The 27,685-nt window shown below is 47.9% G+C and overlaps 2 protein-coding genes across 3 annotated transcripts; both read left to right on the plus strand.

Annotated features, from left to right (window-relative positions):
- The first annotated feature begins 761 nt into the window (after nucleotides 1-761).
- rom1a (retinal outer segment membrane protein 1a) lies at nucleotides 762-3,870 on the plus strand. The gene is made up of 5 exons (XM_084698883.1): nucleotides 762-911; nucleotides 1,891-1,989; nucleotides 2,340-2,671; nucleotides 2,840-3,086; nucleotides 3,655-3,870. The coding sequence occupies exons 1-5, from the start codon at nucleotides 762-764 to the stop codon at nucleotides 3,868-3,870; spliced, it is 1,044 nt and encodes a 347-aa protein (XP_084555009.1).
- Nucleotides 3,871-6,763: 2,893 nt separating this feature from the next.
- On the plus strand, nucleotides 6,764-16,164 carry rps6ka4 (ribosomal protein S6 kinase A4). Of its 2 annotated transcripts, none has more exons than XM_084698866.1 (18): nucleotides 6,764-6,898; nucleotides 7,043-7,114; nucleotides 7,262-7,329; nucleotides 7,652-7,802; nucleotides 8,011-8,126; nucleotides 8,266-8,373; nucleotides 8,513-8,593; nucleotides 8,910-9,013; nucleotides 9,613-9,763; nucleotides 9,905-10,066; nucleotides 10,267-10,392; nucleotides 10,785-10,918; nucleotides 11,326-11,419; nucleotides 11,717-11,887; nucleotides 12,101-12,292; nucleotides 12,438-12,597; nucleotides 13,165-13,328; nucleotides 15,538-16,164. In XM_084698866.1, exons 1-18 carry the CDS (start codon nucleotides 6,802-6,804, stop codon nucleotides 15,541-15,543), a joined length of 2,157 nt encoding a protein of 718 aa, XP_084554992.1. In that variant the 5' UTR covers nucleotides 6,764-6,801; the 3' UTR covers nucleotides 15,544-16,164. The 2 variants fall into 2 exon arrangements, with proteins under 2 accessions (XP_084554992.1, XP_084554991.1); XM_084698865.1 differs by lacking the exon at nucleotides 15,538-16,164 and adding an exon at nucleotides 13,723-14,382.
- The last annotated feature ends 11,521 nt before the right edge of the window (nucleotides 16,165-27,685 follow it).

A 27,685-nucleotide genomic window follows, 5' to 3' on the forward strand; every position in this document is an offset into this window, starting at 1 on the left:
CCACTGGTTGAGGATGATCTTGATATGTGAAACACATCTGAAAGCATCTCTACATACGGTTTTACAAACATAACAGTACCTGTGTGTCATGTGACATGTCCGTCTACCTGTCAGGTTCAATTTGATGTGTCAGAGCTCATCCAGGCGTCACACCTGGAGTGTGAGAGTAGCAGGCTTTGCTGAGCAGACAATGGCCCAGATTCCCATTGGGAAGGTCACTTTAATTGGATAGGTGAGGATTACTAGTAAGACCCAGTACACGTCCAGAGCTGGCCCAATCCAGTGTGTCTCACCCAAGCATGGGCACACAGGTGCAAAGACAGAGGACAGAGGACTGAGGGGGTGGACTTCTAGACTTATTCTGAACACTTTTTAGGGGGATCAATCAGATGAACTTTGACACCACCACGAGAAAACCAGGGAATACAATTTGGAATACTTAACAGGCGACTCTGTTCTGAATTCTACTTCTTCCACTATATTATTTCATCCTTATTCGACATCGCTTTTGGATGCCACTTCTTTTGTTCTCACTGGAAAAAAACCCAGAACCTTCTCTTTGAAAAACTAAACTTCTTCAACCTCTTTTGCTTCCTGTACGTTTACGCTTCCAAAACAGTTTTTGTTTCTTGACCCTACTTCTGTCTTCCCTCTCCAAGCAATCCTCCTCAATCCAGCCTCCGCAGTCTCATCCATCCCCTCAGACCCTCAGTTTCCCCCCCCCGTGACCCTCGGACACCCCCGAGGAACCCAACGCCAACATGGTGCTGATGAAGATGGCGTTTCCCTTCGAAAAGAGGGTGAAGCTGGCCCAGGGGCTGTGGCTGCTGTCCTGGTTTGCCACCCTAGCGGGAGCCTTAACCTTCACACTGGGATGCTTCCTCAAGACGGAACTACGCCGGAGGGCGGAGGTACACTGCACACTCTCGCACACATTTACAGACTCACTCAGAAATGTATGGACACGTGCCATAAAAAATGTACAGACTCACACCTGTACACACGTAGTACACACTTAAACACGGACTCACACACAAACTTCTAGACTTGAAAATACTTCAGGGGTCTAGTCTGTGTTGTAGGAGTGCTCCCATGTGGTACTGTACCTCAAGTACATCAGATATTCAGAATCTCATCTTCTATTTGAGTTCTGAATCTCAGAACTGGAATTGTCTGAAAGTCCTCTGCAATATTTTATGAGGTTTGAAAGGCACTTTTGTTGTTTGTTTTGTTTCTCTTCACAGTATGAAGCGCATTGGGAAATAAGTTTCACAAAGCGCAGTGTTTATGCTGAATATATATGAAAGGGGGACAACTGGTCCACTTGTGCCTGTGAGAATATGATGCACAGAGTGATAATAGGGATTAGGAACAATCTTGGAAATGAATTGACCTAAATGAAATGGTCAGATGACTAATGGCTAATCCAACCAATGGTGCACTGGACTTCGAGGCAGCCATGAGTACAAGAATAACTAGACTTGGGGCCCCATCGACCTGTACACTTGTGACATAAACCGAAGCACTGTGTCTGTGCCTGGATCAAGATGATGAATTGTTGAAACTGTGTGGTCTTTAGAGAGGGTAGACAACCTGAGCTGTTGGATGTGACTCATGATTCATCTAAACCCTTCTCCGGAATTCATAATGTCTAATCGTTACCAGCACAATTCCACTGAGCTTTTCGATTTCACTCCCTCGTCTATTACAGTCCTGACAAAGAAATATGAAAAAGAAATGACACTGAGATTATTGCATTGATAATGTGACACGTTTTGCTCAAAGGGGGTATTTTGCGAGCACGTTCTGGGATGCTGAATCAAATAATGAGAGGTGGGAACGTCGCCGTGCAGTTTTGACGCATAACCAATGCACAATGTCTGTCTACAGGTGATGGATAACACCGAGATCCATGCCGTGCCCAACACCCTCATGATTGTGGGCCTGGCGTCTCTGGGCATCAACTACTTTGCTGGCCGCATCTGTCAGGTGAGGGGAAATCTTTGACCTTGCCAAGGATTCCAAGTCACGTGCAGGTGAAGATACAGGCCTCATCTGATCTGTTCAGGTTTGGGCCTTGAGATGGATGCAGACCTCTGACAGTAAAGGAACGCTGTTTTTATGGAGACTAACTGATTGAAGTTAATCAATTTCTTAACCAAAATTCTTATTATTTCATGTATTTTCTTTGTTCAAGTACATCCTTTTATGTAACACTGATATTTGGCAGAGAAGTGACATCACACCATTGCTGTGAGCCTTCTCTCCATGCTTGATTCAACTTTGAATGATCTCACTACCGTATCCAGTGAGTCTTGAACATCATTGAACCCCGACAGGATGCCCTGGACGCCGGTCGCTTCCCGCGCTGGAAGAACTTCCTGCAGCCGTTCTTCGGCGTGTCTGTCTTCTTCAGCTTCCTCATGTTGATGGCAGTGATCATGAGCTACGCCATGAAGGGCAACCTGGAGTCCTCCCTGAAGATAGGCCTGAAGAACGGCATCCGCTTCTACAAGGACACCGACACCCCCGGAAGATGCTTCCAGAAGCAGACCATCGACCGGCTGCAGATGGAGTTCCGTTGCTGTGGGAACAATGACTACAGGGACTGGTTTGAGGTTCAGTGGATTAGCAACCGATACCTCGATTTCAGCTCCAAGGAAGTGAAAGAGTGAGTGAAGCATGAAGGGGGAGGATGGGGAAGGCAGCGGGGGGGGGGGGGGGAGGGGGGCTGGGGTGGAGTGAAGTAGTGAACTCTTTTTCTTTTCCTCCCCCTCTCTTTCTCCTCTTTCTGTCTTCCTCTCCATCTCTTTCCTCCTCTTTCTGTCTTCCTCTCCAGCCGCATCAAGAGCAACGTGGACGGCCGCTACCTTGTGGATGGGGTCCCGTTCAGCTGCTGCAATCCCAGCTCCCCTCGGCCCTGCATCCAGTACCGGCTCACCAACAACTCAGCCCATTACAACTACGAACACCAGACTGAGGAGCTCAACCTCTACATCCGAGGCTGCAGGGAGGCCCTGGTCAACTACTACATGGGCCTGATGAACACCATCGGGGCTGTGGTGCTGTCTGTCTTCCTGATTCAGGTACTGTGCGGTTATTGGACGGTGTGAAAGTAATGCGGTCTTGTGTGGTACTGTGAGGTTTAAGGGATGTTCAGGCTGGATATTTGGATTGGCTGGTGTTTGAGTGGTGGCGATTTCAAGGTAAGGTTGTGTGAGGTTCGATTTAGAGATATATGTCGTACGTGTGTTCAATCTCTTCATCCTCCCTTTCTCCTCCTCAATGTCTTCCTCCTCTCACCGTACCTCCTCTTCTTCCTCCACCTCTTCTACATTTCCATTTATTTCCCCTCCTCCTTCGCCTCCCTTGATCATATTTCTATTCCACCTTCTCCTCCATCTGATTCCTCCCTCCACCTCTTCCTCCCTCCCCTCATCCTCCTTCCTCCCTCCCCTCCTCCTCTACCTCCTCCTCCCTCCCTTCCCTCCTCCTCTTCCTCCTCTTCCTCCCTCCCTCCCTCCCTCCCCTCCTCCTCCTCTTCCTCCTCCTCCTCCTCCTCCTCTTCCTCTTCCTCCTCTTCCTCCCTCCCTCCCTCCCTTCCCCTCCTCCTCCCTTCCTACTTTACCTCCTCCTTCTCCTCCTCCTCTCCAGGCGTCTGTGATCGTGAGCCTGCGGTACCTGCAGACTGCCATGGAGGCCGTGGCTGGGCAGGAGAACACAGAGATTGAGACGGAGGGTTACCTGCTGGAGAAAGGGCTGAAGGAGACCTTCATGGAGTACATGAACCCCGTGCTGACCCTCCTCATGCTCAACCAGGTGTCCAGCGAAGAAGGGGCGGGCGGGGTCGAGGCTGGAACTAGCAGCTAAAGAGGAAATGTCTAGAGGGTTCCAACAGGTTGTCATGGGGACACAGAGGGCACGGTTGACAGTCTGCACTTGGCAACACAGTAAATAAAATGAATAATGTATTTCTATGACATCCCATTCCTTTCAGATACTGGTAATTATACGTATATGACTCGTGTTGCTCTGAAATGAAAGAGCTGAATCCTGTAATCTGTTTCAGTTGCACTTGAGAGCATATACATTTTTGTATCAGTCATCAGTATCACTATCAGTTATCAGAGTAAGACACAAAGTATTACCAAAAACACTTGGACAAGGATTCATACCACCGAGGTCGATTATATTCACATTTAAGTAGATAAGACACACATGACACACAGGCTTACATAATAAACAGTAATCTCACTCCAAACCCAAACAATTTCCTCTTTGACAAATAGACATGTTAGACTTGTTAAGTTGAACAGTCTAAAAAATTCTGATTGGTACATGTTTCCTTTTAAGGTACAATGAGATACAAAGTTCATTGACCAAATTTTTACTTTGTTTTACCAGCTCAATGATTAAGTTAAGACGGATACAATGTTGATCACATGAAACTCATTACCTGCAATGAGTTCACCAGTGTTCAGAAGAATACAACAGAAATATATGATTGAAGCTCCAAAACAGACAATTAAACACTTATGTGTTACCCTTTTTTTTTTTCTTTTTTTTTTCATAAAATGCAAACAGCAGTGTAACGCTGACTATAGAGAGACAATGCTGAATGCTCTGCTACGTAACCCTCAGTTAAAGGACCTACTACTCTGCACTGCACTACCTACTACGACAGAAAACCTATTAAAGTTGAAAGTTTTTAAATTGCTTCGTGGGATTTTGTCACTTTGTTGTCTGTGACTCCCGATCCTTTCACACCCTACACACACATCCTCTACTAACAAGCTCGCTATCTCTTTCTCCCATCCCTCATTCTGCTCATAACACGCTCTCCTCCCATCGTTTGTCTGGGCCTCGCTAGCTGCAGGAGTGTGCGCGGGGGGATTGGGATTACGGAGGCTGGTGACTGATGTGTGTAATGCAGTGGAAGCTGTGAGCAGGTCTGTGAGGATTGTCCTCTGTCCTGACACCTTTCAAAGTGCTGCTTATCCCAGACATTAATGCGGCAAACTGCTGCCCCAGCAGTCGTGGACCTGCTTACACGGTAAAGTCGGCAACGGAGTGACATGGACACTCACTGGCTGCTGCTCTACTCACTGTCAATCATCTTCAACTGTGGTTACAGTTTGTTTACGGTGACACACTGTGACATATCCCAGCTGTGAAACATTGAGTTAAGGATTTCAGATAATGAGGAAAGGACCACATTTAAATATATCTAAATGTGTTATATATTAAGAAATGAGGTATGGAGGGAGGGGGAAAGTTGTTGGGAGGAATGCAGTGTATGTGAGGCGATGGAAGGTCAGGGTTTGATGTTGGTGTTGTAGGACAATTGTAATCTCGTTAGGTCATGGGCCTTAAAAAAATACAGTAGGTGAGGAGAAAGAATGTTTGAAATTTGTGTTCCAAGTTTGAGACATTTGTTTAATACTTTTAATGATAAATATAGTTCAGATGAGTCTAAGTTATGGGACACAGTTAGGTAAGACAGTGAATTCAAACACGGACTTATTGAATAAGTTATTCGCACTTTTGCAGTTGGTGATACCTTAATGGCGAAAACAGAATTGCAAATAGGCTACCAATAATTAAGCCTACATATCACGACCCGTCGACTGTAGCAATTGACAGTATGCTATATAGTTAAATACTACAGGGTGCTGTCCCACAATTTTCTAGATTCGAAAGTGCTTGACAAACTGTGCCAATGAGGCATCCGTACAACATAGTCCTCAAACTCAAACCTGTCTAGCTCACTAGCTAGCAACGATACACATCTGCCAACGAGCCCACTGCTACTTTTCAGTCTGCAATTATAGCGCTAAATGAAAATGCTCCTAAAATATGGAGTGTATTTATTCTATATTTAGGTATACATCCTCTTATCCGGACGAAATAAGAAAATAAAGTGAATCTCGAAATGCCACTGGGAAAGGACAACAGCACTGTAAATTGATAAACAGACAACTGCTGGTTAGAGAGCTAGCTAAACTGCGATTTGTACCAAGTACTAGCTAGTGTCACTGCTAGCAACAAAGTTACTGTAGTCTAGTGTGGCACAAAGCTTGTTACTTGTATATTATTGGATAAACTGCTAAGGCGGGTAGACTCAGTTTCTGAGTAAATATAGGCGTAGCTTGTACTAGAATTAGCTAGAGTAGCTCATTTACCGCGTTCCCTGGCCTAACAAACGGGTTTAGATATATCAATTCAGGCCAAAACGCAGTATTCTCAGATAGCACAGATTGATGTTATTAGTTTGCTAGCCAGCGATGTTAGATGGTATTGCTAACAGCTACAATGCATTCTAACGTCGGTAGACTAGCTAACTTTGACGTTACAGCTCGTTTGACAGGTATAACTCGTTAGCATCAGCAAATTGTTGTACTACGACGTAAAATCCACCGATTGCTACATACATTGTTTTATTAGCAGAACTACTAACGCTAAAGGATAGGTCGACACTGTCCTAGTCTTGCTGGCCATTAACTCGCCGACTCTTTCGATTTATGATATTGGTGGATTTTTATTGGTCGCCAGCCCCCGGACACCGGAGTGAAAAGCAAAAGATTAGCTAACATCAACAGGATGTCAAAGGGATTACATTTAGAAAACAATACAGCAAAACAATGTTTACAATCATTGTTATAACTCAATACCGATTTCTGTCAAACTAATACAGATCAACCGATACTTTTTTTTGTCTTACTTGGAGCTGTACACACATCGATTAATTTAGCATCCACTACTGTAGTTGTTTATTTGATTGTAAACAACGATTTGGACATCATGTCTGGAGACTGCTCGGACAGTAGTAGTAGCAGCGAGGACTCCGACACGGGGACGCGGAGGAAAGCCTGCACTGTCAAACATGAAATTACGAATGGTAAGTTACTACTGTGTGTGGGCTACTGCCATCATGTTTAATGAACGGATGACCCGTGTTAATTTGTATTATTGCTAGAGCAATAATTGTATCCATACGTGTTGAGTCGAGCACTGATACTGCGATGTCATCCTCTCATGTTAGCAAACCTAACTGGCCACACGGAGAGAGTGGGGATGGAGAACTTCGAGCTTCTCAAGGTGTTGGGTACAGGAGGTGAGATCTGTTTAACCAAATAAGAGTCAGGCCTAAACCCAAAATAACAGGAAGTGGGCCTTAAACGTAGATGTTTTCAAGTTACTAACAGCAACAGACAAATAGACTGTTGCTGTGGTAACCTGTGTTCTCTCTGTCTCTGTCCAGCCTATGGGAAGGTGTTTCTGGTGAGGAAGAATAGTGGACATGATGAAGGGAAGCTGTACGCCATGAAGGTGAGTCGCTCCATGGGGGGTCCCAGGTGACGTCTAAAGGACAGACCTCATCTGGTCCAGTGATGAGTTACTCTGAGACAACTGTTGAGATGTTAATGTAGCACAGCGGTATTCATTTTTGCTCATCGCGCCTGGTAGCTGAGATGTGGATACTTTGCGGTGGGGCTAGTAAATTAAGGACATTCCTTGACCACAGAATTACAGTTAGAACTATGTACTTCAGGTCTGATCTTCGGCAGTACTTATATGCACTATTAGTACGTCGCTTTGGATTAAAAAAAACGTCTGCTAAATGGATAAAACGTGAAATGTAATTTCCAAGGTTCTGAAGAAAGCTGCCATCGTGCAGAAGGCGAAGACAGCCGAGCACACCCGCACAGAGCGCCAGGTGCTGGAGCACATCCGCGAGTCGCCCTTCCTCGTCACCCTGCACTACGCCTTCCAGACCCAGACCAAGCTGCACCTCATCCTGGGTGAGTCCCGGGTGCGACCGACCCAAACACGGAGCCAGAGGAAACGTGTGTTTTATTTGTTTGTTTGTCTGTGCATGTTGGGGTGTTTCTGTTTTGCCTCTGTGTGTTGGTGTTTTCCGCCTATTTTAGTACTCTGCGTGTGTGTTCATTTGCGTGTGTTTGTGTGTGTGGGGGGCGTGTTAAAATATGTGTGTGTGTGTGCGTGTAGACTACGTGAGCGGAGGAGAGATGTTCACACACTTGTACCAGAGGGATCACTTCTCCGAGAGCGAGGTCCGGATCTACATCGGAGAGATCATCCTGGCCCTGGAGCATCTGCACAAGGTGGGCATCCCACCTCTCACCTGTGACCTATGACCTTCACTTCCAGTTCATCCCCAGAGCCTCCTCTTAGATTAGAAGCGTCTGCTGCTAAATGAATGTAATGTGGGGCTCTGTACGACCTCCTGCTTCCTGTGGACAGCTGGGGATCGTGTACCGGGACATCAAACTAGAGAACATCCTTCTGGACAGCGATGGACATGTGGTGCTGACGGATTTTGGACTAAGCAAAGAGTTTCTGGAAGAGGAGGTGGGTCTTTGTAAATGGTCTGTGTGTGTGTGTGTGTGGGGGGGAGCGGTGTTCAATGCAGTGGAAGGTGAAAGACGGAGTAAAATGTAAATCCTGGATGGACAGTTAAGTTCTTCCCTTCGCCTCTCCTCCACAACAGAAGGAGAGGACGTACTCCTTCTGTGGCACCATAGAGTACATGGCTCCAGAGATCATCAGGGGCAAGTCTGGACATGGCAAGGTAGGGCAGGCGTGGCACCCAGACATCTGTCATGTGCTGCTGTATGTGTTTGACACTCGTAGCAGTTGATCAAATGAATAATATTCAGTTTAAATCGCCCCCAGAGGAATATTTATATTTGATTTCTGACCTCTCTCTCTCTCTCTTTCTTTCTTTCTTTCTTTCTCTCTCTCTCTTTCTTTCTTTCTTTCTTTCTTTCTCTCTCTCTCTCTCTCTCTCTCTCTCTCTCTCTCTCTCTCTCTCTCTCTCTCTCTCTCTCTCTCCCCCCCCCCCCCATCTCCTCCCTGACGCTTGACCTCTGCCTGACCCCCGTCAGTCTGTTGATTGGTGGAGTCTGGGGATCCTAATGTTTGAGCTTCTCACGGGTGCGTCTCCGTTCACCCTGGAGGGAGAGAGGAACTCCCAGAGCGAGGTGTCCAAGTGAGTCCTGTGTCCCCCTCTCTGTCCGTGTCCCTCTGTCAGCCTGGCTCCCCGCCCCCCCTCTGTCATCATCTGGGGACCCTTATGAGCACATATGACATCTATTGTGGCACGGTTGATGGGGCCTTTCACCCCTCTCTTTTATGGAACTGCCAGACTATACAAATGTGTATAATAACAGCTGAATTAGTGGCGCTGTATTCCTTTGTGTTAGCCTGATTAAACATTCAGATGGTGCTCTCCTGTCATGTTGTTCATGAGGTTGATAAAAGCTATCTAATGAGTCCTGGGTTATGACTGTCACTGTTGGCTGTAGGGTCATGTATTAATTTAGCAGACACAATGTACAAGGGGGATTTGAACCTGAGAACTCTAAGGAAGAGATCTCTTACTGGGTGTGCGTTTGAATTCCTAGACCTCTTTCTTGATATGGAGGTAGGTATAGGGGGTACATTTGAACCCTGGGACCTCTTAATCTGGGGGGTATGGGACTCAAGGGGGTTGGAAGTGGATTTGAACCAGTAATCCCTTGATCTGTAGTCAGATGCTCTAACCGCTAAGCTCCCCCTGTCCCTGCTCCCCTGGGGTGTTCCTCCCAGGCGTATCCTGCGCTGCGAGCCTCCGTTCCCCTCCATGATCGGGCCCCTGGCTCAGGACCTGCTGAGGAAGCTGCTGGTCAAGGATCCCCACAAGAGGCTGGGCTCCGGGCCCCGCGGGGCCGAGGACATCAAGGGACATCCCTTCTTCAAGGTGCTTGCTCTGCATCTCCTCTCCTTCATCAGCCTTCTCTGTTGTTTACACTCGTTTCAAACATTTGCAGTCGTAAACACTTTCACACACACACACACACACACACACTCCCCTCACCGTGCTGTTGCGGTGTGCCTGCAGGGTCTGAACTGGTCGGACTTGGCGGAGAGGAAGCTGGCCAGCCCCTTCAAGCCTGAGCTGAGGAGCGAGCTGGACACTGGGAACTTTGCTGAGGAGTTCACCGGCATGGACCCTGTCTACTCCCCCGCTAGCACCCCTCCCAGCACCGACCGCCTCTTTCAGGTCAGCCCCACACCCAGCACCGCTGACCTGCCCCAGCACCAATATAGGCCAAAGCTAAGCTACTCTTGCCATCCACAGTAATGCATTCAGTTAGCCTAGCCCCATGTTGGTGTCCATGTCTTGAGAAATGAGACTAGCTCTGACCTAGGAATGCTCCTGGGCTCAGGGTCGGAGGTCAACTGTGCTCTCTTGCGTCCCAGGGCTACTCGTTTGTGGCTCCCTCCATCCTGTTCAACAAGAACGTGGTGATGGGGGACTTCATGGAGGCCCAGGTGGGGGCTGAGCGCCCCGGCTCCGCCACCGTCCGCCGCAGTGCCATGCTTGAGGTACGGGGCAGCACGGACTGCACATTTGACGTATCTATGGCAACGGCGGAACCGCAATTCGTGTTACACAACCAAGAGATCTTTCATGTTATTATGAGAGGTGTAACATTGTTTGGGGTTTATCATGAAACTATGGTGGGAGAAATTAGACTATGGAGCGCAGCCCCAGTCCCTGGGATGGGGTTGAAGCCTGGGTTGAATCCAGATCCAGCTCTGACCTGTTTCTGCGCTGAGAGAGAGAGATGTGGACATTTCCTGTTGCATCAGACGTTGAAACATTCGGTTTCCTGTCCCTGACGCATGTGTGGTTTTGCCGTGGTGTCGCCGTGGTGTCGCCGTGGTGTCGCCGTGGTGTTGCCGTGGTGTCGCCGTGGTGTTGCCGTGTCCTCCAGGACTCCCAGTTCTTCCTGCAGTACGAGCTCTGCCTCCAGGGGGCGCCGCTGGGGGAGGGCAGCTTCTCTGTCTGCAGGAAGTGTCGACACCGCCCGAGCGGCCAGGAATACGCCGTCAAGATCATCAGTCGAAGGTGAGCGGGGGAGGGGGCGGGGCTGGCGGCGCGCCACGTCAACGCTGTACCACCATGATTAATGACACCTTTCACACTCCAACGTGTTCTAATGCGTTTTAATGTGTCGCTATGACTGCTGGGAAGCAGGAGGGCACTGGGGTGCTGTGTTGACCTTTCTTGTCCGTTCATGTCTCCCCTTTGTCTGTCTGTCTGTCTGTCTGTCTCTTCCTGGTTCTCCTGTCTGTCTGTCTCTCCCCTGCCTACCTGCCTGTCTGTCTGTCTGTCTGTCGGTCTCTCCCCTGCCTGTCTGTCTGTCTGTCTGTCTGTCGGTCTCTCCCCTGCCTGTCTGTCTGTCTGTCTGTCTGTCTGTCTGTCTCTCACCTGCCTGTCTGTCTGTCTGTCTGTCTCTCCCCTGCCGGTGTCAGAATGGAGGTGAACACGCAGAGGGAGATAGCAGCCCTGAAACAGTGTGAGGCTCACCCCAACATCGTCAAGCTGCATGAGGTCTACACAGACCAGGTATACAGAGAGAGACACCTAGACATGCCTCAGAGACTGGATCCACTGTTAGCTCTTAACTAGGAGACTGGATGATTTAATTTTTAATGATTTAATATCTGGTATTCAGAGAATTCAGTTGGGAACTTAAGCAATCATGCAACAACTGACAATTTTCTCATTACTGATTTGTATTCCCTGCTCTCTCCCTTCCCCCCTCCCCTCTCCTCGTTCCTTCTGCCTTTCTTCCTAATTTTCTCGCCCTCTCGTCCTCCTTCCCTCACCTCCCTCTTTCCCCCCACCCTTCCCTTCCCCCAGTACCACACCTACCTGGTGATGGAGCTGCTGGGTGGGGGTGAGCTACTGGAGAGGATCAAGAGGAAGAAGCTGTTTGGCGAGGCTGAGGCCAGCCAGCTGCTGAAGAGCCTGGTGTCTGCAGTCAGCTTCATGCACGAGGCCGGGGTGGTCCACAGGGACCTCAAACCAGAGGTGGGCCCAGCCCCGTCCCCCACACGCGCGGCTCATCCACCCAGCGCTTTACAGCCCAACCATTTCAACCCACTCTCACCCGTCTACTCTCTCGTCTCTCTCTCTAGCTTTTATCTCCATCACAAGTTTCTCTCAACTCTTGTCTCTCCTCTCTCTCTTTCCCCTTTTACGTCCCATCACATTCTCACTCTCTGGTCTCTCCCCTCCTCTCAGAACGTGCTGTTTGCTGACGAGGGCGAAGACTCGGTTCTGAAGGTGATCGATTTTGGGTTTGCCCGCCTGTGCCCGGCGGGCAGCGCCCCCCTGCAGACCCCGTGCTTCACGCTGCAGTACGCCGCCCCCGAGCTGTTCCACAGCTCCGGCTACGACCAGGCCTGCGACCTCTGGAGCCTGGGGGTCATCCTGGTACGACCCCCCTCTCCTCCAGCTCTCATTACCTCCAGTCACAATCATTAACGTGTCAGTGGGGGTGTGTGTGTGCGTGTGGTAATGTGTGTGTGTGGTAATGTGTGTGTGTGTGGTAATGTGTGTGTGTGTGTGTGTGTTCCAGTACACCATGCTGTCCGGCCAGGTGCCCTTCCAGAGTGAGCAGAGGGGGGTGACATCATCGTATGCAGCTGACATCATGCATAAGATTAAAGAGGGGGACTTCTCATTGGCCGGCGAGGCCTGGAAGGGGGTGTCGGAGGAGGCGAAGGAGCTGGTGAAAGGTACGCAGAGCAGCCAGGAGAGGAGGGCCCTGAGCCAGAGGGAGACTGAAATGGTTTATGGTGTTCTTTCAGTCTCCTACATCTCCTCCTCTATCTCCCCTTCCTCCCCCTCCTCCATCTCTCTCCCCGTCCTCCCCTTCCCCCTACTCCCCCTCCTCCATCTCTCTCCTCCTCCTCCTCCTCCCCCTCCTCCTCCTCCATCTCTCTCCCCGTCCTCCCCTTCGTCCCCCTCCTCCTCCATCTCTCTCCCCGTCCTCCCCTTCCCCCTCCTCCTCCTCCTCCATCTCTCTCCTCCTCCTCCTCCTCCCCCTCCTCCTCCTCCATCTCTCTCCCCGTCCTCCCCTTCCTTCTCCCCTTCCTCCTCCTCCTCCTCCCCCTCCTCCTCCTCCATCTCTCTCCCCGTCCTCCCCTTCGTCCCCCTCCTCCTCCATCTCTCTCCCCCTCCTCCTCCACCTCTCTCCCCGTCCTCCCCTTCGTCCCCCTCCTCCTCCATCTCTCTCCCCCTCCCCCTCCTCCTCCTCCACCTCTCTCCCCGTCCTCCCCTTCCTCCTCCCCCTCCTCCTCCAGGCCTGCTGACGGTGGACCCAGAGAGGCGTCTCAAGCTGTCTGACCTGAGGGAGAACAGCTGGCTGCAGGGGGAGGTCATCACATCCTCCACTCCCCTGTGCACTCCTGACGTCCTGGAGTCCAGCGGGCCTACCGTCCGCACCTACGTCAACGCCACCTACAAGGTACATGCTCCAAACGCACATGTGTGTGTGGAGGGGAAGTTTTGTGTGTGTGTGTGTGTGTAAAACTGTTTGTTTGTGTGTGCGCACAAGCATGTGTGTGGATGAGTCAGCTGTTCGTCTTGTATTATCCCTGATAGCTCCGGGTTCACAGTTTAGCAGACTCTTTTATCCAAAGCGGCATACAGATAGACAACATCTGTAGACAAAACGCAGGTTCTAACAGTGTTTTGGTTGTCAGTCAAGGAAAGGGTCTGGATGTTTACCGGGCACAGTGTAAAATGAGCACGTCTCAGCTACCAGGCACAGTGCAGCAATAACCACATCTCAGCTGCCAGCCACAGTACAGCTATAACAACTTCAGTGCGTCCAACCTGCTGCTGTGCTTCCATGCCAGGCTTTCAACCGGGGGAAGAGGGAGGGCTTCTTCCTGAAGAGCGTCGACAACGCCCCGCTCGCCAAACGACGCAAGCTCAAAATGACGAGTACAGGTGTAGAGGCCAGACGGAGCTCCTCTTCATCCTCCTCCTCTTCCTCCTCCTCGACCGTCTCGGCAACCAACCTCAAAGCACCGCCGCACCAAACTGTTACGCCGAAACAGAGCTAGTCTTGGGAGGAGGAGGAGGAGGAGGAGGAGAAAGGGGGAGAGATAGTGGGAGGAGAAATACAAGCTTGTTCAGTCCGCCAAGAGTTTTCTAGTGTCCAAAGTGAAGCAGTCTCCAAATGACGGGAACTTCCGAAAGAACAAATTTAGAGTCGTCTATTTAAGTGAGACCTCAAGGGCATTGATGCGTTTACAGAGCTGTTATAAAAACAATGCTATTAGTGTTTTCACCTTAACACAGTTTGTTTCTATTTACCATCTGCTGTGCTTTTGCACTAAGAGGCAGAAGCATCTTGTCATTTAACGAACCTGAACTTCAGAGCAGTGTTCATAGAGGATATGGATCTATGTGATAGGACTCCACATAGTACTGTACATGTGGTTTAATCACTTTACCAGACCGATGCAGTAGGAGTGAGATCCTGACTGCTTGTTTGGTCTCAGAATGGCGGTTGTGGGGGGGGGGGCTGGGTGGGGGGGTCAGGGGGGGTCAAGGGGGTTAGCATAGAATCAAGTTCACAACATTAAGGCAGAAAGGGAAGTTACAAGCCATGTGTGAGAACAAGCCATACCCTGAGAAGGCTCTGGAGGTGCCCTGGAGGCTGGAGACATGCCCTGGCTTAGCTACACTGATGCTGGGGAGAAGAGAGGGGATACTGGGCACAGGAGAGGGGGATGGAGAGGAGATGGAGAGTGAGGAAAGCTCTATTCGTCAGTGAGAGACAGTCACCTGGTTGGTGTTAAACACCAGCCTATTGGACCGTGGTGTATCATTCCCTTGGGCTGGAGTCCTCAGTGTTGGGTTCTCAGTTGGGAACTGTTGGGTCACTGGTTATCTGGAGTACACCTGAGAGTCTAATGTTATCTATCTGTGTGGTGAACCTGGTCCTGACTCAGTCAGAGAAGACTGTTAAACATGCTTGTGATTCATTCGGTGAAAAGTTTTAAAAACATGATTCTGACCTAGTCTGAATCATGATTGTGACTCAGTCAGTTAACAGTTTGAATCGTTGAATGTCACAGATGAATTTTAACTTTTCGTTTTTACTGGATTTGATCAATTTGTTAATTTTTACCTGGATGTCGCACAAATGTAGTCTTTTAATCAGTGATACACAATTCAGCTTTAAACACAGTGATTCTTTCTAGTATTTATTACATTTCCTGGGTTTTGATGTTTCATTTTTTTTCTAAAGTTGTGTTTGTGTATTCTTGAGTGGGTGTGCAGAGTTTGTCAGTGTGTGAGTGGGATGTGAATGGGTGTTCTGCATCATTGTTTAGTTACTGTAGTAAGTTGTTTTTCTTAAAAACAAACAAAAAAAACTTTTTAAATACACTTCCTTTATTGGTCACTATACTTACTTTAATGTTGGACTGCGCTTTTATGACTGTTGCTCTTGTTTGTTTAATTTTACTATTGATATACCGTGTTGTCGAAAGATCTGATTGTTATGTATTTGTTTTTTTGGTCTTTGCTTGAAAGCTTTTTTTTTCGATATTGGAATGCACTGTCAAGTTTGAAGATTGTTTTTATCGGAAGCTTGAAAATATTGTGCGAAATAAATATTGCTTTACAAAATAAAACCTTGGTTTATGTCTTTTAATCAGCTTTAGCAAACTGCGTGGACTGCATCACAGGATAAACAGTGTCGCCGAACACCAACTGTCCTGCAGGGTTTACTCCCTATCACCAGGGGGCAGAAGAGCTGCAGCTCCCTATAGAAGCCACTGAAAACCAATGGATCATAGCCTACAATGCAACTGTCATTGAGCCATTAATCACATTATCCCTGAGTGGATGATTTGCATAGGAAATTGTGATATATTGAGCATGACACAGATGGATATAGATGGAACGCTAAATCAAAACCATTCCATCAATTACAATCAAGTCTTGGAAGTGACCCAAGGCAGGAGCCAGTGCGTGGCAAGTGAACACACGCACACGCACACGCACACAGGATCGGTTGAAATCGGTTAAGTGTGCGTGGATACAACACTGTTCTTCCACCTTTATGGGAACATGGAAACTCTTCCTCTCATCCACGAGAACAGACCTCACATGCACACTTTATTGCATTCTTCCACTCAGCTTCTGAATAATTAAACCAACCGAGAAAGAGAAAGAGAGGGGAAGAGCTGCTCTACTAGTGTCAGATGATGTGTCAAGGTTGATTTCATGCCAGATCCTCCACTTTCTACTCCTTCCCATTAAAATTTAATAAGAGCTTTTCCAAAAAACGCCTTCTATTATTGAGCAGTTAAACATGATTTCTGTGGGCTATACAACCCACTCGGAGGCTTGCTGGTCACCCGCTTCCACACGGGCTGGTCAGGCAGCAGGAACCACACAGTTCTTTAGACGAGCAGGGATCGGCCTTGCCCAAGGTCAGTCTGTTTCTACGCTGGTGCACACTTATGACACAAAACGCTGCAGTAGCCAACATAAAGGCTGAAGTGTAGGCAGGATGGAGAGGGCACTGGTAAGCCTCTCTCTGCTTGGAAATGTTTCTGTAAGATACGTTGGACATGAATGAAAATGCTTTGTAATGCAAGGACGTTTTACAGTTGATGAAAGCGTAGAAAGTTGTGTGTGTATGTGTGCATGTGACTGTGTGTATGTGTGCATGTGACTGTGTGTATGTGTGCCTGTGACTGTGTGTGTATGTGTTTGTGAGTGTGGGTGGTAGTGTCAGGGCCCTTATGCTTTGGGAGATAGCTTACTGAATACTGCATTAGCCAGCTGCCATGTGAACGACAGGAAGTAAGAGTGATCCTTGGCGATTGTCCCTGTTCCCTCTCTTTCCTTCATCTCTGCTCCTCCTTTGCCCACTGTTTCTCTCTACTTCAATCTCCACCCTTTCTCCTCTCGCTAGCTCTTTCTTCCGTCAAGGTCAAGGTAAAAGTCAAAAAGTCAAAGTGCTTTATTTATCATGCCCACAGTACAACACAGTTCAATCTGGACAGTGAAATTATCTTGACAAGCAAGCAAACAGCCCTGTAGAGGCATGAAAGACACATTTTGGGGGAAATATTCATTTGAAATGTTGGTCCCCTCCATTTCTCACACTACTTCTCTCCCCCTATCCCTCCCTCTCTCTCTCTCCCCCTATCCCTCCCTCTCTCTCTCTTTCCCTCGATCTCTACTCCTCCTCCTCCCTCACCCTCTTTATCCCCTGTCCCTAGTCTTCCTCTCATTCTCTTTCCCCCTATCCCCCTCTTCCTCTCTCGTTTCCCCTCTACCTCAATGACATTTACACAAGGCACTTTAATATTGCAACAGTCAACATCTGTGAGTAGATCGCAGACATCTGACTCTGTGTATATTTATGCACGCACAATCACACAATCACACAATCACACACTCTCACACTCTCCTCTCTCTCTTCTCTGTCACCCAAGTGAAGATCCACTTCTCACAATGGTTGCTAATAGCTTCAGTGACAACAGATGTTCCATTTGTTTTCATAAAGTGTCTTTTGTGTTCCTTGAACGTCTTATGATTATGCAGGATCAATGCTTCATACTGAAGTTGATGCTGAGAACAAGACTGCCAAAAAATGCGTCAATTGTTTCGTTTGTGTGTGTCTGTGTGTGTGTCCGTGTGTGCGTGTGTAGTTGGAGGTGCGTTTGTGTGTGTGTGTGACTGTGACTTGTGTTTACTTGAGCTGGCAGCTTCAAATTCTCAGTTGGGGGTCTTTGGGCGTTGATTAAATTTATTGTTTAGCCTTTTAACAGATTAGACCCTCTAATTCTACTACTGGGGGCAAATTAATCATTCTCTGACCTTCTACAGGCCAAGCCTGTTTGCTACAATAAACCTGGGAGTTTCAGTCGTTGATTGCTCTTTGAAGGGGGAGAAGGTTCACGAGTAAAGCTGCTGTGATTCGTCATTGGTGTGAGTCTGCTGAACCAATCACAGCCTTCTGTATGTCTTGGACCTCACAGAAATGTGACAGTTGACGTTCACAATCTAATTTCCTAAAAGTCAATAGGAAAGGGCTGATCCTACTATTGGGCTCCCCCTACCCCCTTCCAGCCGCCTCCACCCCCCATCCTCCCCCTACCCCCTCTACCAGCCCCCCTGCCCTCTCTAACCCCCGCCCTCCCCCCTCCCCCCTCCCTGACAGCGACAGCCTCTCAGACAGGGAATCAGTGCATCGATTCGACGGCTAAAAAGGCATTTTCAATTCACATGCCATTTCGACCCCCTCCCCTCCCCTCCCTCCCTCCCCTCCCCTCCCTCCCCTCCCCACCCCCTCTGCCCCCTCCTTCGCTTTACTCCAATTCCATTAACCTCGCCCTCCCCTCCGGCACAATCCCTACTCTGCCCCGCTCCCTCTCTTTTCACCCCTTCCCTTTATTCTCATCCCCTCATTTCTGGTTCATTTGAGAGAGAGAATGAGAGAGAGGGGATGACCTCTGCGTCTTTTCCGTCCTCTGCCCCCCAACTGTGTCGTTGCACTGACCCTTGACCTTCATCCCTAACACCAATTATCCTCATCTGGCTGCTCCGAGTCCCCCCACCCTAACCCTATTACTGCTCACTAACACTTTTATTAAGTTACTGGAGATGTAGAGTATTTCCTGGTGTTCTAAACAGATACCCAGATCTGTGTACAATCTCCTGCGTGGTCATGTGCGGAGCCACCTCATAGTCATCCAGCTAGTCGTGGGGGTGCTGTTAAATGTTGAAAAAAAATTGTGAGAGGTTTCATCATTTCAGTTTGGACTCCAGATTGCTCACGCACGCACACACACACACACACACACACACACACAACCACACACACAGGCAAAGAAGCAGGCACCGAAGAGAAGATGAGACTGCTGTCAAATACGTCAAATTAAGGGATTTGAGGTGAAAAGAGAAAGTGAACGAAAAAGTAGCTAAATGTCAGGTGGGTGTTCGGGGAGAGTGCTGTTTGGTATGAGCTGAACAACCATCGTTCCAGGGAGACCCACTCATCCCTGCCTCTCTGCTTCTGTCTCTGCAGCACCCCTGTCTCTCATCCGCAGTGCTCCTGCCTTTCATCTGCAGAGCCGCCAAGAGTTGATTAAAATGTAAACGTTCAGAATGAGCTTTTCGTGTCTTTGCAGTGTACTAAGTAATGCTGTAGTGCAGATGTTTCGAGTTGCAGTGATGAATGTAATACTGTAGTTGAGATTTGAAAGTTGGGAGAGATTGCCTCCTTGTTGAGATGCTATTTTGTACTTTTGCTGGTAAATATAGACGTTTTTGATCCTCGATTTTCAGCTGGACTTTTGACATGCATTATTTGTATGTCGTTTTGAGAAGGGAAAAAATGCAGTGAATGTTGAGGGGGCAGGCCAGAGGCAGACTGTGATGTAGTGCTGCAGGCCTCAGATACTCAGACTGTGAAATGAGCTGCGTGTCTTCTGGGGACAGTGAGCAGTCAAAAGGACAAACCAGCCCTGAATTGTCGCATCCATTTGTGATTTTGGGTCAAGCGGCTTTCAGCTGTGCGAGTGCATTCAAGACGCTGGAGAAAGGAGAGCGATGATGCCATTTAAAAAGCAGCACAATCGACCGGCTTGTCTGGTTGTCGTTGCCCTGCCCCTGATTAGGGTTCTTTCTACGATCCTGTGTATTGAACCACTGCTGGAGCTAGGCCAAGGAGGGGCATGCTTAATATGTATAAGGCCAGGGTCAACAGGAAGGAGAAAACAGCATGGGGTAAACACAAAGATGGCTAAACAGGAAGTGGTAAACAGGAAGTAGGAAACAGGAAGTAATTACCAGGAAGTGGTAAGCTCCGGGACAAAGCAGGTGCACTCAGCATCACCAGAACATCAGACACACACTGTCCCCATGGTAACCCTCCCTCCCCGATCAGCCAGTGTGTACACAATGTCACCGGGTCTAAACATAGACTGTATCCTCCGAGCGGAGACCTAACATGTGTTCTACAGCTCTGCCAGCACACTAATCACACCCAGTAAGGAAGAACTGTCAACCAGGAGGAGCGAGCAAGCTGTTTGTTTCTGCAAAGCATCCAGGCACACATCAATACGAGTGTTTCTGTAGGACAGTGCGTCACGCCACACTCTCCTGAAACGCTCGCTTCTCAGCATATGGCCCAGTCGAGTGTTCAGCGGTCCAGGAGTTATGCTGGGTTGGAATAGGCATAAAGGTAAACGTCCTACTGAAGAATCGTGGTATTTAATTACAGCGGGCCATCTCTGATTTGATTTGCAGTGTTGTCATGGTAATCCAATACAGGTTTTAGTATCAGGATGATGTCAGCTTCTGCCCAGTCGGTGCCAGAGACCAGTCAGCTGTTCAGTGTCATTCTTTGTGTCTGGGACTTGGCATTCCTCTCTGAACGGATCCAAGCACAACCAGCTGGAGCCACTGAAAGATTTTTTCTCTCAGCAACAAAAAAAACACGCAACCTCCAGCCATATGTATCTATGGCAACTCCTCCAACCTCCTCCTCCACCTCCAACATTTCCCTGGCCTCTGCCGCGTGTCGAAGTGAGGCGACCCAGTGGAGTGGAAAATTAGATCTCTAATTGGGAATCTTCAAGAAGGAATCCTTGATTAGTAATTTCACACATCTTTGGAGTCTGTGGGGGATGAGGTGTGTGCTAAGAATAATTGAGGCTCAGTGAGGGGGTTCCCATAAACAGAGAAGGTGTGGTGGAACTCCTCCACTCCATCTTCTACCTTCTTTGGAGCTGGCTTTCTTTCCCTGTCAGTCATCCTCCAGCCAGGAGACTTCCTCCTCCTCCTTGGTCTCTGTACCACTCAACCTCTCTTCTCCACCTCTCTTCTCTCTCTCCATCTTTCTCTTCTCTCTCTACCTCTCTATTTTCTCTCTCTCTCCATTTTTCTCTTCTTTCTCTCTACCTATCTCTTCTCTCTCTACCTCTACTCTACTTCCACCTCTCTTCCCTAAACCTGCCTCTTCTCTACCCCTCTCTCTCTATCTTCTCTTCTCTAACTCTCTCTCCTCTTAGTAACCTCTCTCTCTCTACCACTCTACCCCTCTCCTTTCCTTCATCCTGGCAACACAGTCTCACTTCTTTCCCTCCCCTTTTAATCTCTCTCTATCTCTCTTCCTTTCCTTTTCCCCCTCTGTCCCCAAGGCCCACTGATGTTTTCTCCCTTTAGTCACTGCAGAACATTTTTATTATTTACATTTTTATTATTATTTACTTTTATTAGGAATTCTTCATGTAAGCCGTCTAAGTATTTGTGCGTTGGTGTTAGCTGACTCACCCCACACCCCCACCACCTCCACACCACCCCGTTCCCTGGAGGTAGGCCTGGTGTCATGTTGTCTCTTTTCCCCCCAGCAACAACAGCAGCAGCAACAAGGGTACCTGGTGGGAAGTGCTGTAAGACAGACACAGAGGTGACAGGCAGACAGCCAGACTGACAGACTCACAGAGTCGTGCTGGGATGAATCACATTCACCTCATGGTTATAGGCTGCATCATATTTCTACAATAACATTAATCAAGTTCCGAGTAGCACAATCAAGTCAAATGTTCGTTTGACTCCCTGCTCCGGGCGAGATGCGAGTGGCGCGATGTGATTGTTGCGTCCCTCAGGCCCGCTGAAACCGCAGCGCTGCAGAGTGATTGCGACGGTAATAAAAAGGAGGAGGCGTTTAGCGTATGCCGTGTGATTTTATTGATTGCATTGACAGGCAAATGAGATATTTAAGCAGGAAATGAAAAATGAACTCCTTTCCTCGTCAGCCTCTTTCCTCCTGGCCGTCCGGCTCCCCTGGCACAACACCTTATTTACAGCCTCGTTCAGATCCTGTTTACAGCATCGATTGGCCCAGTGTTTGTTTTACCTGTCACCAAGACCATACATCAACAGAAAGAGGGAGTAAGAGAGTGAGACAGAGAGAAAGAGAGAGGTATATACACTGCGTACATGGAGAGAATTAGGGAGAGTTAGAGAGAGAGTGTGTGCGAGAGAGAGAAGGTGTTTACATAAAACTCAGAAACAGAAAAGCCACATGGAAGGACAGATAGAATCTTCATCTCATCAATTCGAGGAAGATTGCGACGCTCGCAGCACGTGAAAAGTCAATAGACAGCATGTCAAAGCTGGGATGCATATACTGATGGGATGCTGTGCTAATTCCAGTCTGGAGCTCTCAAGGGCATGTGTGTGTGTGCCCACAGAGCCTGCTTGTGATAGGATGGGCAGCTTTTGTTGACAGAGGTTGAACAGTAAGTGGGGGAGCATCTCTTCATTGGAGTTCAGCAGAGCAGAAGTACTGACCCACCCGTGGCACTATAGCATCACTGGCTTCGTATTCTGGGACCATGAACTCATTGCCCCCCCCCCCCCTTCTCAAATACTCTCTTCGACCGTCTTTGCTTTTTTCACCCCATCATGCTACTCTACTTTTATGCTGCATTGTAGTGCTGTCAGACAAGCTTCTCCCCACAGCTCTCTCTGTCTCTGTCTCTGTCTCTCTGTCTCTCTGTCTCTCTGTCTCTCTGTCTCTCTCTCTCTCTCTCTCTCTCTCTCTCTCTCTCTCAGGTGGCTTGCAGAGCAGACAGGCTGATAAGAAGCGGCAGCACTTCAACAACAACAAAAGAAACAGTGATCATTTCAATAATAAAAGGAGGATTTGGCGGCATTGACACCTTCTCTTCTTCTCCTTTTTTCTTTGCCTTCATCTGTCCCTGTTTAAGGCAACAGCCTTTTTGACTGTACCTTTTTTACATCCTTTTTTGAAGGTGGCTCTCTCGCAGAGCCACTTAATAACAATGTCTTTATGGAGCATTGACAGGAAATGTGGGATATATCGTGATGATCGATAGAGGGACATGACTGACTGTGTTGCTCTGAAAAAACATTAGAATTGTAAGTATTCACTCCAAGGACACTAACTACATCAACATGGTACAGTATGAGTTCAGTGAGATGTGCAGCTCAGAGATAGAGCGCTAGGATTGGTTGGCTTCTCTCAATAACACAGACCAAAACAGTACATGACCATGACAGACAACAGTAGGAGAACCAAATTAATGATTTGCATTTCATAAACACAATCCTTTTATCTTCCCGGGCCCCTCAGAGCACAGTAGCTTGTCTGGATGGAGACAGGCCTGGCTGGAAGGCAGCTTGACATGGGTTAAGTGATGTGTTCACCAGTTGTGCACACACTTTGATATCTGCAATGGCAAGGAAAGGAACAATCACTTTGAAAGAGAAGTACAGAAAGAGGGGGAGAGAGGGGGAGACAGAGAACAAGAGAACAACTATGAACAGGGAGAGAATGAGAGAAAACAACAGAGAGAAGAATGGATACACAGATGAATGAATACAGAGATTGAGACGGAGAGAGAGAGAGAGAGAGAGAGAGAGAGAGAGAGAGAGAGAGAGAGAGAGAGAGAGAGAGAGAGAGAGAGAGAGAGAGAGAGAGAGAGAGAGAGAGAGAGAGAGAGAGAGAGAGAGAGAGAGAGAGAGAGAGAGAGAGAGAGAGAGAGAGAGATGTATTGAGAGAAAGAAGGAAGGAGAGATGAACAAAGAGGTGGATGGGATGGAGGGATGGAAGACACAGGAGGACAGAGGTGTTTGGTCTCACGGGCGTCCTCTCATAATGAGGTCCAGAGGGCAGGAAGACAAGGTTCCCCGGAGAACCCTGGAGAACCCTGCTGCCAGTTCCTCCCCCCTCGGAGCGTGAGGCAGCTTGTCTGCTGGTACACAGGATGTCTCAGGGACACTGTCACCAATGACAACACCCCCACCCGCCAGGCGTCCTCAACACCACCCATCACCCACATCCACAACTACACACAAGTGACACACAAAGTCACCAGGGTTCATAGCTCCTTTGAGAACAACTGACTCGGGGCTCTCATGTCCAGCCCCCTTACGAGGTGTTACTGCCCTGGGATTACTATTCTGTAGTGTTTCTTTTTGTTCGCCGTGCCTGGTAACTGAGATGGGATTACTTGGCTATGTAGCCAGTAAAAACGGACCATTCCTGGACTCTCACTATCGAAACACTGTCAGAACTACACTGCCCTTCTGATCATTGATCTCATTCTAGTCTTTCTACATGCACTGTTTGTGCGTCCCTTTGGATACAATTGTCAGCTGAATCAATCCAATGTAACGTAAGTGTACCTTCACTTCCTTTCCTCTCACCAGACCAGTTCTCCCTCTGCTCTCTGTCAGTCCAGGGTTCAGAAGGAGACCTCACAGGACTGTGGATGCTTTTACCCAGCCAGGCCATGCAAACACACATGTAAACAGGCCCCTTTCTGAGAAAAAAAAAAGCACATGCACACGTCTCTCTCTCTCTCACATTCGAATCAAAATTTAATGGGCACAGCATGGAAAAAAAGACACAATACAAGCATCTAGTATGTCTCTCTCTCTATCTCTCTCTCTCTCACACACACACACACACACACAAAGTACACACCCACACACAAACAAAACACACACTCTGTCCTTCCCTGGAGTGTAGGACTCTGTGGTGGAGGTCAACACACTAAAAGGTTGGAATGACGACATCACTTAATGCCCAAACTGAGTGGCTCTCTTGCCCCCGCTGTGTGTGCTGCACTGGCTGCTTCATAGTGATCCTGTAACTGTAAATATTGAGCGCATGAAGTGCTAACGCCAGTGTGCCATCCACCACAAAGACAAATGACCACTGAGACATCGATCTTCTGAAAACCTCACTGATAATGCACAATGTGTCAATATGTAAGTCCTCTAGCCTGTATGATGGCTTTCTCTGGACATGCCAAAGGGATTTTCAAGCAAAATAATAACTATAATGATACCTTTGAAATGTTTGGAGCGTTGTAGGGATTCGCGAAACTTGTAGGTTCTGGATGGGCTTTAACTTGGGAGGAGAAATTAATCATTAAAACACCTGGTGGTCTTTCTCAGACGCATGTCGATAGCTATATGATAAACATGCTGTTTGACGTCACATTGTCTGAAATGTAACCGTTTGGTGGCCTTACACAAACACACCAGGACAATGTTGGCAGGAATACATGGAAACCACAGAAGGTTTCATTAAAGAAACCTGAAAACAAAAACGTTTTTCAGTTAATTTACAGTGTAAGGTCGTAGCTGTTAATGTCACATAAAATTCCAACATTTACTGGGTCGGAAATCCATCAGTGCCAGTTGAAAACGGCAGCAAAAAGAGTAGAGAAGGAATTTTATTACATCATAATGGAGGGTTAAGTGTATGCATTATGCAGACCACAACAACTAGTTCAGTACTATGGAATGCTTTATATCTTTCTTTCTTTCTTTCTTTCACTCCACCTCCCCCTCTCTCTGTCTTGCTCCCTCCTCTTCTCTCTCCCTATGGGGTGTGGGAGCTATAAATTAAAGTGGGGAATTACTGCTAACTGTTGGAATAAATTAAGGAGCTTTTGCATCTGTAAACACAGTCTGACTGTGTAATTACTGCACACTCCCACTGAGAGAGCAAGGAGAGAGAGAAGGATGAGGAAAGAAATAGGATGGGATAGGACCGAATGGGTGGGAGGGTTGAGGAGGGGGGGAGACGAAGGGGGAGGCTGAGTAAAGGGGTTACACACTAGATGTATTTACTAATTGTGTTTACCTAGTGTGTGTGTGCACGTGTGAACCATAATAATATCGATTACCCTGCTCATCTTTTAAAGTAGATCTTAGATGAAATAAGATGAAAGGAGTGGATATAGGGGTGTGTGGCCAATATGTATGTTGGATGCGCAGTGCTGGTTTGGAATGGTATGGCTTCCACCATTACAACAAACCAAATACGAGTACATAATGTATATATTTTTGTAGATAAAAGTATACATTGTATGTGTATATGTAGATTAAAGTATATATTATAAGTGGAAAGTAGTAGATATAATGCATTCATTTAGGACAAGCTTTTATCCGCAGCTACAGATATAAGTGCATGTGGGTAGATATTTATAGATACGAATGTATCTGGGTAGATCTTTTCTTAGGTTGTCGTCTCGTGAAGACACTTATCTCACGGAACTGAGGACGTTGTCTTCGTCTCTCACTTCTCTTCACTCTGATTGGACTGTTGAGACCCAGTTGAACTTTGCTCCCAGCAGTGAGATAAGCGTTTGACACACTGAGGCACCAGCGAAAAGGCCACGGCGTGCCACAGTGGTAATCACAGACACACAGACCCTCCAGATGTCACTCAAACCCAGAGAAAGATGACAGACTCTCGGGTCATGTGACGGAGCCTCGTGAACCTCTTTAAAATTCTAGTAAGGTAGAAAAGGTGATTTTCGGCAAGCACTCTAAGAACTAGGTCTGCTGTCCTTCAATGCAATATTTTTGTGCAGCCTTTATGGATAAAAGAGTCTGCTAAATGAATTAAATGAAATTGTTTGCGAAGGAAACAGTGCCAAAAGGGATAGAACTAAAACACTGACACAAGAACACAAGACCATCAGGGAATAGCCATCTTATTGAATTACAGTAAGACTGACAACTAGATACTGTCTGTGTTAAGGATGCAAGACACGGGGGGTCAACATCGAGAGGTGTCTGATGGAGGGATGAATGAAAAGAGGGATGGACAGACCAAGAAAGAGGTGGGGTGCGAGAAGGGTTGAAGAGATAGTGACAAAGAGAGAGGGGGGCATGGAAAGGGAGGGAGAGAAAGGGAGAGATGTAGAGGGGGCGAGAGAAATAGAAAGAGAGACAGAGATAGGCGGGGGAGAAATAGAGAGATAGAGAGTGAGAGGGAAAGGGAGTGAGAGATGAAGAGAGGGAGAGAGGAAAAGAGAGAGAGAGCGAGAGAGACAGCAAAAGAGAGAGAGAAGACTCTTATCTGTGCTGAGTTGTGGAGCGTGTTGGGCTGGGGCACAATGAGTCAGATAGCCAGGGAGCTCTGGGAGTTCTGGAAGCCGTGGGGATTGCTGGCCTGGACGTGTCTCACACACACATCCTTTCCACATACACACGCTCGCACGTACACACGTACACACACACACTGATTAGCGGGTGCTAACTGGTTCAGCGCTAACTGGCTGAGAGTGCCTGGAGCTTTGGAACAAGTATGAGGTGAGACGTCGCATCTCTCTTATGAGCAGGCTGACTTCAGCTGCAATTTGACAGTTGATTTTAAAGTTCAGAATAAAACGGTCTTCTGTTTTATTACAATTATCTTCCCCTCATCATCCTTCCTCTCACCATTACCTCTCTCTTTTCTCGCTCTGTCTGTTGGCCTCTCTCTCTCTCTCTTTCTTTCTGTTGGTTTTGTTTATCTGTCTCTCCAATTCTCTTCCTTTCTGTGTCTTTGTCTTCCTCTCTTTCTTCCTGACTTTCTTACTTTCTCTCTCTCTCTCTCTCTCTCTCTCTCTCTCTCTCTCTCTCTCTCTCCCTCTCTCTCTCTCTCTCTCTCTCTCTCTCTCTCTCTCTCTCTCTCTCTCTCTCTCTAACACGCCATCATACAACACCCTTCAGAAATGATCCTCTCTCTCCTTGCAGAGTCCCTCAATAATTAACACAAAGGTTGTCTGCTCTCAGCAAGGCCAGGTAGGATGTGAAAGAGAGAGAGAGAGAGAGAGAGAGAGAGAGAGAGAGAGAGAGAGAGAGAGAGAGAGAGAGAGAGAGAGAGAGAGAGAGAGAGAGAGAGAGAGAGAGAGAGAGAGAGAGAGAGAGAGAGAGAGAGAGAGGGAGGAAGGTGTGCTCTCACGCCTTAAAAGCCTGGTTCGGCTCGTACCAGGGCATTTTACCCCCTGTGTCGTTGATGGGGATGCA

Source organism: Hypomesus nipponensis, chromosome 5 (assembly GCF_054491055.1).
Source record: "Hypomesus nipponensis isolate SF chromosome 5, ASM5449105v1, whole genome shotgun sequence".
NCBI classification, from domain to species: Eukaryota; Metazoa; Chordata; class Actinopteri; order Osmeriformes; family Osmeridae; genus Hypomesus; species Hypomesus nipponensis.

Excerpts from the sequence above, each read along its gene's own strand:
- rom1a (XM_084698883.1), top strand. The coding sequence starts at position 762 with ATGGTGCTGATGAAGATGGCGTTTCCCTTCGAAAAGAGGGTGAAGCTG. Across the intron at positions 1,990-2,339 it reads TTGCTGGCCGCATCTGTCAG|GATGCCCTGGACGCCGGTCG; the intron begins GTGAGGGGAAAT and ends GAACCCCGACAG. Across the intron at positions 2,672-2,839 it reads AGCTCCAAGGAAGTGAAAGA|CCGCATCAAGAGCAACGTGG; the intron begins GTGAGTGAAGCA and ends CTTCCTCTCCAG.
- rps6ka4 (XM_084698865.1), top strand. The coding sequence starts at position 6,802 with ATGTCTGGAGACTGCTCGGACAGTAGTAGTAGCAGCGAGGACTCCGAC. Across the intron at positions 10,919-11,325 it reads GTCAAGATCATCAGTCGAAG|AATGGAGGTGAACACGCAGA; the intron begins GTGAGCGGGGGA and ends TGCCGGTGTCAG. Across the intron at positions 13,329-13,722 it reads ACGTCAACGCCACCTACAAG|GCTTTCAACCGGGGGAAGAG; the intron begins GTACATGCTCCA and ends CTTCCATGCCAG.